Raw genomic sequence first — 12,269 nt, 5'->3', positions numbered from 1 at the left:
ATAATCCATGATTGTGCGTAGTCTGTGCCACATGCTCCATATGTTGCCCCGGCTGAAGTGAGGCTACACTCGCTCTTGATACCAGCGTTTGGCATCTCTCGACGCACGCCGTATGAGGCCGTTTGTAGGTGCTCATATCGCCAGTGGCGAGACCCACGTTGTAGGTGGCGGGCCTGGCGTTCACCGCAGTGCGGATCGATGTGTCCACCCACGGTTTCTGGTTTGGGAATGCCACGACTGTCGCAGTGGGGATGATCTCATCCACTTGTATGTTTAAGAAGCTTACTGCTACATCCGTAAACTCATTGATGTCGACTGCGCATGCTCTGAACATGTCCCAGTCTACGTCGTTGAACGCATCCTGTAGCGTAGCTTCTGATTGGGCCGACCAGCATTTCACCTCCCTCGTAGTTACTTCATCCCTCCGAATGTGTTGTTTATACTCCAGGATGAGGAAAATGGCGTTGTGGTCAGACTTCCCAAAGGCCGGGTGTGAAACAGCCTTGTAGCCCTGCTTGTATGGCGTGTAGCAATGGTCCAGTAGCATATCTCCCCTCTTCGGACACGTGACATGTTGGTAAAAGGTCGGCATGACTTGTCAGAGGTTCGCTGAACTAAGATATCTCACACAAAACTATGAACTAAAATGTCACACGGGACTGTGAACTATACAGCAGGAGCAAAATGGAGTCTCAGGGAGAGGGTTGTTGCTCACGCAGTGAAGTGTCAGAGACAAGTCTTTGCAGGTGGAAGCTGGCATGGAAGGGAAAGCAGTCAAAGTGGTCCGGGTGAGTTTCCAGAGGCAGGGAGTCCAGAAGGTAACGTGGTTTGTAAATCCTTTTGCTGTGGCAGGGAGGCAGGCAGGTAAACTAGCAATGAACTGAGCTTGGGCTGTGGCTGTGATTCCAGAGAAGACCAGCATCCAGATAAGATTGAGCATTTCCAAGGGTGAGATAATGAACCGAAGGATGGACTAGTTTAGCAGAAGATCTAGTGAGGGCTCATTGAGAGCGCTGGTCTTATATACTGGCAGGAAAAAATTGCCCACAGGTGCAGATCGTGGTAGGGATGAATCAGAATCAGAATCAGAATCGTGTTTATTGGCCAAGTATATGTGCAGACACATACAGGGAATTTGGTTCCGGTAGATGGTGGCTCTCAAGGTGGCTCCTTCATCCCTACCACTCCAGCTCTATGGAAAAACAAAGCCACTCACCATAACACTATGGATAAAACTATTGTCAAGATGTTGTCAAACAAGCTGTGGATTAGAGGCAATAAGTAGTAATAACTAACAAAGGAAAAGAAAATGAGGTATAGCAGCATATATAACATGTGCATTCTGAGCTGTTGAAATCATAGATCATAGGGTAAGTGTAACCCAGGTCCCACGTAGCTATGGTAAAGCTAGAGTATATAGTACAATGAGACTGGGCCAGGGTTCGTAGTGCTACTAATAATGATACTTGATACCCTCTAATTGAATTAATAAGGACCACCACAACTGTATTTTATACAAATTAAATCCCTCACCGGGTATTTATTTAGACAAAAAGAAATGAATAAAATAAACAGTTACTTTTATTAAATGAATTGAATTCAAATAAACAAACAAAAATACTGTAAATGTGACTACATGGATTATAAATAAAAGATTATCAAAACAAAATAACCCTTATTCTTATGTGCCAACTGTTATTTCCGTTACAACAGCTCACACCTTTAAAAGGGATGAATTTCAACCTTTGATAATAACTTAGATTACAGCTACACACCAAAACCAAATTTGTAACAGTGGGCCCACACACACACACACACACACTTTAACCTGTCCACACTACACCTGTGGCACGGTGCTTGTTGCAGGCCTGATTCGAAGTTCGGGTGCGGTGAGGCCTAAAAACTGATGGCCGCTTCACTCAAACTGAGCAATAAACAAAATACGTGCACTTTAGTTCCAGTTAGTACTCACGAGTCCAATGAGTTTGTTAGTGGGGCAATCAGAAACGGGCAGTTAGTTCAGTAGTGAAGACAGTCAGGGGTGAGAAAACAGCAGGGTCCATCCGGGTAGAAACCTCTCTCTCCCTCTCCTTTCAGAGCGTCCCTCGGCTTCTAAACATATTAAAACATTTGAGCTACAATACCAAATGCTATCACATAACGATTTAGCATTAGCATGCTTTGACTGAAAATCACAGAGCTAAACATACAGCATGGCATCACAGCACATAACGCGGTAAGCTGCGCTAGTTAGCAAGCCGCTAGTTAGCATCACATATCACGCTATTTTATCACTATAACGAATAGTTACAGTACAAATGTCAAGGCACACAGTCTCATTTACCTCTTGCAGATCACAAATAAGTAATATCAGGACCACGGGTAGTCGACCTCAATGATACACTTAGATGCAAAATCCACACCACGTTTGCCTTACGACATCTCTCTCTTCGGACTTAGCTTCTGTGTCCGCTCCCACAGATTCACACAAACCTTACCACTCGTCCCGCCCCCATAGCAGAGAAGAATGACATTGACTGGCTCGTCAGCACAACAACCAATGACAATACAACATTGAGATAACCGACATTAGATGGGTAAATAAACTTAGGTTACACCCCAACATATTTATTCTGCACAGAAAATGATCTCTAAATCATGGAACCCTTTTAATTATTGGACTCTTAACTGTAAATGAAATACATTTGTACCAAAGCATATGATTTTTAAACCCTTTATCAACTATTTATATTTTAACCATTTTTTTATAACAGACTTTTTTCTTTATACTGCAAGCCTGAATAATTTCAGACAGGGCTACACCCTCCCCCTTCTAACCGTGTAGATGTCCTCATCACACCTTTGACTTCTCTTTAGCTTTACAGGGTGATGGTCTTCCTCACTCCCTAAGAACTTCTTCGATGTCTTAGAACGTTCCTTTGGTTCGCTGATGTCTGGAGGGTTCAATTTTAGTTGAATGACCATACCATGGTGCATGATGGTAACAGGCTCACAAGATGGGTGACCTGGCTTTTCATAGGTCAATCTCATGGGTGGTTTTGGTTTTCTCAGGGATTTTCGGGATGTGGAGAACTGTTCACTCTCATTTCTTGTACCTCTTTGAGAATTGTCACTTCGGGTTCTGTTTGAAAAGGGTGAACTTGTTTCCCGTTCCTCCTCTTGCTCTCCCATAGACTCATTTGTCTCTTGAGCATCATATTCCAGCATAGTAGGTGTATCATCTCCAGATGAGTTTTCACTTTCACTTTCTCCTACTGGTTGACTTTCTGCTGCTTCAAAATGTTCCTCCTCAGAAGTGTCATCCTCTTCCGAAGTCTGATGTGGCATTGCCAGTTGTCTCCTGACCTCTTGCACGCCAAAACTTTGAGGATTATGGACAGCTTCAAACATTTCATCTGATGATGCTGTGTCACTTTCTTCAACTGGATCAGGCGGTTTAACTGCTTGACTTTTCTGGGCACGATGTGCTCTGGTTACGGGTCTCCTAATGTGTCCTGTGTCTTCCGATGGATTAGGCATCCTGACCATATAACCAATGGGCAACAGGTGGTCTCGATGGAGAGTTTTGAGTACACCTGGACCATGTTCTGGTTTTACCTTATAAACAGGCAGGTTAGGCAACTTCTCCACTACAACATACGGTGTAGATTTCCAACGATCCTGCAGTTTATGCTTGCCTTTTATTCCAACATTCTGAATGAGAACCCTGTCTCCCTTCTCCAAAGGCAGATCTCTCACGTGTTGGTCATAGTGTGCTTTGTTCTTCAGATGATTTTTTGTAGCTGCATTTGATGCGAGTTTGTATGCGTCCTGCAACTCTTTTCTCATCCGTGAAACATACTGTTGGTAGGAGGACTCACTTTCACCATTTGGCGAGATTCCAAAGCAGACGTCGATGGGCAGTCTAGCTTCTCTCCCGAACATGAGATAATAAGGTGAGTACCCTGTGGCATCACTCCTTGTACAATTGTACGCGTGTACCAGGTGGGTGATATGCTGGCTCCAACACTGTTTCTTTGCAGTGTCCATGGTACCGAGCATTGCTAGAAGGGTTCTGTTGAATCTTTCCGGTTGCGCATCACCTTGCGGGTGGTAGGGAGACGTTCGTGACTTCCGAATCCCCAACATGGACAAAAGCTCTTTAATCAGTCGACTCTCAAAGTCTCTGCCCTGATCAGAGTGTATTCGTGCCGGTAGACCGTAGTGCACAAAGTACTTCTCCCACAGGACTCTTGCAACGGTAATGGCTCTTTGATCTTTGGTAGGAAATGCCTGTGCATAACGTGTATAGTGATCTGTCACAACTAACACATTTGCAACACCTTTAGAATCGGGCTCTATCTGTAAGAAATCAATGCAGACCAAGTCTAGAGGGCCATTGCTTGTTATCTGATTCAAGGGCGAGGCACGCTGAGGGAGCGTCTTCCTGGAGATGCACCTCCCACAAGTGCGAATGTACTGCTCAATCTCAGCTGCCATACGAGGCCAGTAAAACCTCTCTTTAATCAGTTCTGTTGTTCGCTCTGCTCCCATGTGCCCACACTCATCATGCACAGACCTTAACACCATAGACCTGTATCTTGCTGGCAAGACAAGCTGCCGGCTTTGTTTTCCACACATTTTTTCTTTTACTCGGTAGAGTAATCCATCACTCAACTCCAATTTGCGACTTTCACGGAGGAGCATCACAGTCTCTGGCGAGTCAGTTTTAGAGCGAGCAAACCCTTTATTGCTCTTGATGGCTTTCTTCAATGGCCCAATGGTAGGGTCCATATCTTGTGATGTTTCAATGTCTTTCGGACTCAGCTGATCAAGGATGTTTACGCTGAGATTCACAGGAAATGCATAGGCTTCTGGTACTGCAGAGGCAGGAGCACCAAGTTGATCCACCAATCTGTCAGGTACAACTGCTCCTTCCCTGATGCAGGCTCGTTTACAGAGAGCTTTAATGCCAGCAGGCGGGATGGAAGTCCATTCTCCAACTTCCTCTTGGGCATACTGTCGGGACAGCAAGTCAGCATCAATGTTGTGGCGCCCAGGGCGGTACTGTATGGTGAAATCATACGTGGCGAGGGCAGCGAGCCAGCGATGCCCTACAGCACTGAGCTTAGCCGAGGTCAATACATACGTTAAGGGATTATTGTCAGTCCTGACAATGAACTTGGCACCATACAGGTAGTCGTGAAATTTATCCACGACGGCCCACTTTAATGCCAAGAATTCCAGTTGATGAACTGGATAGTTACGTTCTGAGTCTTTGAGCTTTCGACTTGCGAAAGCTACCGGCCTTAGGCCCTCAGGGTGTTCTTGGTTCAAGACAGCACCTAAACCATTCATGCTGGCGTCCACATGCAAAATGTATGTCTTGGTGGGGTCAGCGAATGCCAATACTGGAGCATTGATCAGACATTCACGGATCTGTTCAAAAGCAGCCTGGCAGGCTGGAGTCCATCGTTCCGCAAACGGCTCGGATGCTTTAAAATAGGTTTGGTTTGGGTCTACACTCTTCTTGGCTTTGGGGTCTTTCCAAGTGGGTGCATAACCCTTGGTGAGTTCTGACAAAGGACGGATAATGGCGGAGTAGTTAGCTATGAACCTCCGATAGTAACCACAAAATCCGAGGAAAGACTTGAGAGGTTTCAAGTGAGTGGGCACTTTCCAGTGTTTCACCACCTCAACCTTCACTGGATCGGTGGCTATTCCATTGGTGGATACAATGTGACCCACATACTTAACTTGAGGACGACAGAATTGGCATTTGTCAATGGAGACTTTCAAACCAATCTCCTCTAGTCTGTCCAACACCTTGAAGAGGCGTTGCTCATGCTCTTCAAGCGTTCTGCCAAAGACAATGATGTCGTCCAAGTACACAAGGGCTTCCAGAAGATGCATGTCCCCAACAGCCTTTTCCATTAAGCGTTGGAACGTTGCAGGAGCTCCAGTGATCCCTTGTGGCATGCGCTCAAATTGATAGAAGCCCAGGGGGCAAATAAATGCCGTCTTTTCCTTGTCCTCCTCAGCCATTTCTATCTGATAGTAGCCACTACGCAGATCTAGGACTGAGAACCATCGGCTGCCTGACAAGGAGTCCAAGGCTTCATCAATGCGTGGCATTGTATACTGATCAGGTGTAGTGCGGTTGTTCAGTGTTCTGTAATCAATACAGATTCTTATAGCCCCATTCTTTTTCCGCACAACAACAATTGGGGAGGCATATGGGCTACGGGACTCTGTTATAATGCCAGCAGCCAACAGCTGCTGTATGTGTCGCCTCACATCATCTATATCGGCTGGGGCTAGTCTCCTTGACCTCTCCCTGAAAGGTCTAGGGTCATGTAGACGAATGTGGTGTTCAACCCCTTTAGCCAAGCCAACGTCCCACTCATGCATTGAGAAGACATTTCTCCTCTCAGCTAACTTCTGCCGAAGTCTACTTTTCCACTCCTCGGGGATAGGGGAGTCCCCAAAATCGAAGAGGTTTGGATCAATTTTCTCAGTGGCAAGGTCAGAGGGTTGGACTGGGGTGACTGTATCCACGGCAAACATTTCAGCAATGACAGATCCCACTGGTATGGAGACTGTCTTGGTGGACTCATTTTGGAGGAGTACATTCAAGCTATTGCTGTCTATGCCAGCATCTGAGAGCACACCTGGCTGTACCAGCACGCCGGCAGGGAGTAACTGGGTAGAGGGTGCATCAATCAAGATAAGGTCTTTGGAGGGGGCACTGTGCCTGTCTACTTTACAGGTGGCATAGCAATTTGCTCCTGGGGCGATAGAGAGAGGGCAGGGCCCTTTCCATTTTATCTGTCCCAGCACATCAGTTTTTGGCAGTTGCTCCTGTGCCCTAATGGGGGCATACACAGACTGAATTCTCATGGAATGAGCTGTGTTCTGGTCACCTTTCATTTGCACCAAGTCCCATAGGCGGCGGAACAGAGACGTATTGGTGCCCACCAACACGGGGGTTTGTTGCTGGTTTTTCGGGTCAGGACAAATCAATGCGAGCACTTCTACTCGCCCGGAGACACCAGTGATCTCCTTGGTAAACTCCATCTCTACTACAACATAGCCTTTATAGGGATACTCTGTGTCAGCAAGTCCCCAGAGTCCCAAGCGAGAGAGAGGTTTTATGGGGACATCTGCCAAGTGTTGGTTATACCAGCTTTCAAAGATAATAGTCACATTAGACCCACTATCAATAAGAGCATCACAGGCCACATCATTGACTTTGACTGTGTGAATAAATGACGGGCCTACAAGACCCTCAGGCAGGCCTGTGTCAGTTTCTGGGACTTCAACCTTGTTGGTCCGAGCAACGCATTGCTCTTCTCCTGTAGGATTTGGGTCCTCCTTGTTAGGACCAGATACTCCTCGTACTAATCGTATGAGTTTTCTTATGACTTTCTGCGGGTTCTCAGGTGCAGTGCACCTTGTAGCTATGTGACCATTTTCTCCACACTTATAGCAGAAATATTCATCACTCTCTCTAGAAGATGATGCTTTGAAAGAAGCAGGCTTGGGGCAAGAAGCTGCTTTGTGTCTGCGAGACTGAGTTGAGTGTTCTTGTGGAAGGTCACTTGTAGACTTCACCGCCATCACACTCATTTTATGTTCTAGTGCTTTCACTTGCTTTCTGAGTGACCGTATTTCACTCTGCGAATCACTTTTCTGTTTTTGCTTCTCTGTTGAGGGTTTGAAAGTGCAATCAGACAGTGGTTGAATTCCTGAGTGGTTTCTTTCCTCTAACTGTGCTCTCAACTCTTGAATCTGAGCTTGCAGTTCACTCTGAGTGACCGCTTCAGACTCTCTCTCTTTTTCCACCTGAACTGTGCGAACCCTTTGGTGACACTTAGATGTGGTCTGGCTTTGTTTGGCTGCTTGGCGGCCTTCCTCTTCCATCACCTCTCTTAACAAGTTCAGGAATGAGGGAGGATTTTCCATTCGCTCCCTTATTTTCAACTGAAGCAACATAAGCTCAGAAGTGGATCCTTTAACTAACTGCTCTAACCGAGCTTTGTTAGCAGTGCTAACTGGTAAGCCACCTCCCTGGACTACTTTAACAAGAGACCTCTCTAATCTTCGCAGAAACTCAGACAGGTGCTCACCAGGCTGTTGGTGAAGGGCTCTGAATGACAGGTAGAGCTCCTCTGCGGACTCTACTCTGCCGAAAATGGTCTCTATGGCCTCTATGTAATCCTGGGAACTAGCATCAGGTTGAGTCAGACGCACGGCCTGAATGATCTCCAAGGCAGGCCCTTTGAGACTTTCCAGTATGCGTCTACGTTTTTCTTTATCGGAGCACTCACCTTCATCTACTAGAAGTGTCGCTTGCTCCAACCAGATATCCAAGACTTCTTCCCCAGCTGGGGTGGGAATGACCCCGGAAAATGTCCTTAGACGTCTATATGGATGGCTTTCAGGCTGTTTGTTTGTTCTGACTATTAACTCACCTACTGCACGGATGATGGCTTCAGAATTACCATCCACTTCCCCTCCGTGGGTGCGTAACCCTTGGATATCCTCTAAGGTTTTCCCTTCATTCTGCAGAAAAGTCAGTAACTTCCCCTCAAAGTCATCTGGCTGAGGTTCAATGTAGTGCACTGCTTTCCAGCCACTTCCACCACTTATTGGCATTATCTCTGGGGGGATTGTCATGGGGTTTATCTCCTCACGACACTCACACAACACCATTAATGACTGAAGTTGAGAGTTAAACATTTTTCCCTTAACTACTACTTTTCCCAAAGCTTTGATAGTCCCTGCTGTTTCTTCTATTTCATCTCTCGAAACACCTTCCGGTACCCCATACAATAGTAGAGCATGTTTCAAATCTATTGATTCCCCTTTGCACCAGTTGACCAACTCAAGTTGTGATGGTCTGCTCATTTGTTGTGTCATCATTGCTAGCTGGTCTTTTTTTTTTTTTTTTTTGTTGCACGTTTGACTACTTTAACACTTTAACAGTTGTGGGGTCGACTTGTTTTCCTCTTGGTCCAAAAATAAATTTAGTTTACTTTAGTTGACAATCCCAGCGGTGCCTCCATTTATGTAACCCAGGTCCCACGTAGCTATGGTAAAGCTAGAGTATATAGTACAATGAGACTGGGCCAGGGTTCGTAGTGCTACTAATAATGATACTTGATACCCTCTAATTGAATTAATAAGGACCACCACAACTGTATTTTATACAAATTAAATCCCTCACCGGGTATTTATTTAGACAAAAAGAAATGAATAAAATAAACAGTTACTTTTATTAAATGAATTGAATTCAAATAAACAAACAAAAATACTGTAAATGTGACTACATGGATTATAAATAAAAGATTATCAAAACAAAATAACCCTTATTCTTATGTGCCAACTGTTATTTCCGTTACAACAGCTCACACCTTTAAAAGGGATGAATTTCAACCTTTGATAATAACTTAGATTACAGCTACACACCAAAACCAAATTTGTAACAGTGGGCCCACACACACACACACACACACACTTTAACCTGTCCACACTACACCTGTGGCACGGTGCTTGTTGCAGGCCTGATTCGAAGTTCGGGTGCGGTGAGGCCTAAAAACTGATGGCCGCTTCACTCAAACTGAGCAATAAACAAAATACGTGCACTTTAGTTCCAGTTAGTACTCACGAGTCCAATGAGTTTGTTAGTGGGGCAATCAGAAACGGGCAGTTAGTTCAGTAGTGAAGACAGTCAGGGGTGAGAAAACAGCAGGGTCCATCCGGGTAGAAACCTCTCTCTCCCTCTCCTTTCAGAGCGTCCCTCGGCTTCTAAACATATTAAAACATTTGAGCTACAATACCAAATGCTATCACATAACGATTTAGCATTAGCATGCTTTGACTGAAAATCACAGAGCTAAACATACAGCATGGCATCACAGCACATAACGCGGTAAGCTGCGCTAGTTAGCAAGCCGCTAGTTAGCATCACATATCACGCTATTTTATCACTATAACGAATAGTTACAGTACAAATGTCAAGGCACACAGTCTCATTTACCTCTTGCAGATCACAAATAAGTAATATCAGGACCACGGGTAGTCGACCTCAATGATACACTTAGATGCAAAATCCACACCACGTTTGCCTTACGACATCTCTCTCTTCGGACTTAGCTTCTGTGTCCGCTCCCACAGATTCACACAAACCTTACCACTCGTCCCGCCCCCATAGCAGAGAAGAATGACATTGACTGGCTCGTCAGCACAACAACCAATGACAATACAACATTGAGATAACCGACATTAGATGGGTAAATAAACTTAGGTTACACCCCAACATATTTATTCTGCACAGAAAATGATCTCTAAATCATGGAACCCTTTTAATTATTGGACTCTTAACTGTAAATGAAATACATTTGTACCAAAGCATATGATTTTTAAACCCTTTATCAACTATTTATATTTTAACCATTTTTTTATAACAGACTTTTTTCTTTATACTGCAAGCCTGAATAATTTCAGACAGGGCTACATAAGTATTACTTACCTACCTCCCTTGTAGTACACCCAAGTTTGAAGAAGGTAATTTGTTTTGAACATTTTAATTATTATTACTTTCTGACTCCTCTCCACAGTGTGGTGTTTGTCCCGTCTTCCTCCCCTCACTCCTAACTAGTCACAACAGATTGCTGCCCCTCCTTGACTCTGGTACTGCTGGAGGATCCTTCCTGTTAAAAGGGAGTTTTTCCTTCCCACTGTCACCAAGTGCTTGCTCATAAGGAGTCATGTGATAGATGGGGTTTTATCTCAAGACAACTGTTGTTGTGATTTGGCATTGTATAAATAAAATTTAATTGAATTAAATAACTAACAGCAGAAGTTACTGTTGAAATATTTGTTGGTCACATAGATTTCTTTCTTTACTAGTGAGATATTTTCCCTATTCCTTCAGTCCACTCTTGAAGCTTCTGTACAATAAAACAAACAACATAGATCATTTACTATAAGTATTCATATCTGAAAATAATTGTCTTTGTTTTCAGTTATTTCTTCGATCAAATTTTCTTTTTTCTTTCCCTTGTGCACTTCTTTGATATTTTCCTTTCACATTCTTTCCTTGTCCTCTCAACTACCAAATCCCTGGTCTCCTTTTCTCTCTCCTCTTTTTCTCTTTTATCCCCGCTCCCTACTCTACCCTGTTTTGTTCTCCTTGTTCTTTGTTTTTGTCTTCAGCTCTTTTGCTTCCCCTTTTAAGCCATCCTTTCCTTTCATGTTTTATTTCCCTATTCCCCTTTTCCCATCTCATATTATGTCTTGCCTGACCCATTCTGATTTCTCCTCCTACCTTCTCCTTTCATTTCTACCACTCATTCCTTTTCAGGCCTTGCTTCTTCCTTTTTCTCTCAACAAAGTTTCCTGCTTATTTTTTTTACTTGTTCGATAATAATCTCTCAATGGAGGCATTGCCACCATTACTCCATCCCAAACAAATGTAAGCACTGGCAAAAATGGTGAATGTAGGCAAAGAGTAAAAAATAACATGCCAAAAAAAAAGTTTTGTAAAACTAACATCTTTTGGACTGTGGACTGATGCAGCCATCTGCAGTGAGACCGGGTCATCACAGATGAGATGTAGGGTACCACACTCAGCTATTTACTCTAGTGGCTTTTTGTAGTGCCAGGCCATAATAAACCACAACTGTGACTTTTATACACAGATGCTAATGTTGGAACAAAACACCTCAGGCAAACTTCTGAACACCCAACTCCAAGTTGCTGGTAGTTACTTCAGGCCCAAGCCCTAAGATCCTGCTGCGAATTTAAGTGTTGCACCACAAAAGTGTCAGCACGGGTTCATCCTCTGATCTGTTCTTTTTTTTTCCTTCACTTGATATAATGGTTCCCATCTGTAGCTATTTTCTGGTGCTCAGATTTGTTCACGGCAAGAGAAGGCCAAGCTGACCCACACAAAGCCTGACAGCTTCCAGCCTCTAACAAAATGTGTTGACATCACATTAATTGGCTCAAAGTGATATATTACACAGGTTACAGCAGACAGAAAATGTCATTTTCAAGTTAATGTGAACTTTGAGTAGTTCTGTAAGATCACGTGTAATTTATGAGTCACTGCACTGGCATAAGTGATGTTTTTTTACATACTGCTTTTTCTCTTAGCTGTGATTACCTGTCAACTGATCTGAAAAACAATGGCTCACTGAGAATACATATTCTGAGATCACTCTGTGGGCTTGATACCTGCAAAGCTGCAAAAACAAATGTTT

At 44.1% G+C, this 12,269-nt stretch overlaps 1 protein-coding gene across 2 annotated transcripts; it reads right to left on the bottom strand.

Annotated features, from left to right (window-relative positions):
* Positions 1-1,393: 1,393 nt before the first annotated feature.
* On the bottom strand, positions 1,394-10,495 carry LOC146373893 (uncharacterized). Of its 2 annotated transcripts, XR_014802234.1 has the most exons (3): positions 10,043-10,495; positions 2,345-9,810; positions 1,394-2,112 (listed from the first exon to the last, which is right to left on the bottom strand). XR_014802234.1 is itself a non-coding variant. In XM_084951306.1 (2 exons), the coding sequence occupies exon 2, from the start codon at positions 8,923-8,925 to the stop codon at positions 2,818-2,820; it is 6,108 nt and encodes a 2,035-aa protein (XP_084807432.1). In that variant the 5' UTR covers positions 8,926-9,810; positions 10,043-10,495; the 3' UTR covers positions 2,121-2,817. The 2 variants fall into 2 exon arrangements, 1 of the variants encoding a protein (XP_084807432.1); XM_084951306.1 differs by lacking the exon at positions 1,394-2,112 and having other exon boundaries at positions 2,121-9,810.
* Positions 10,496-12,269: the final 1,774 nt, after the last annotated feature.

This window comes from Perissodus microlepis, chromosome 14 (genome assembly GCF_051167445.1).
Source record: "Perissodus microlepis isolate ML-2025 ecotype Zambia chromosome 14, ASM5116744v1, whole genome shotgun sequence".
Taxonomy (NCBI): domain Eukaryota; kingdom Metazoa; phylum Chordata; class Actinopteri; order Cichliformes; family Cichlidae; genus Perissodus; species Perissodus microlepis.
The sequence above is the reverse complement of the archived record's forward strand: the minus strand, read 5'-3'. Positions and strand labels throughout refer to the sequence as shown.

Coding starts and splice junctions, on each gene's coding strand:
- LOC146373893 (XM_084951306.1), bottom strand. CDS start 8,925: ATGATGACACAACAAATGAGCAGACCATCACAACTTGAGTTGGTCAAC.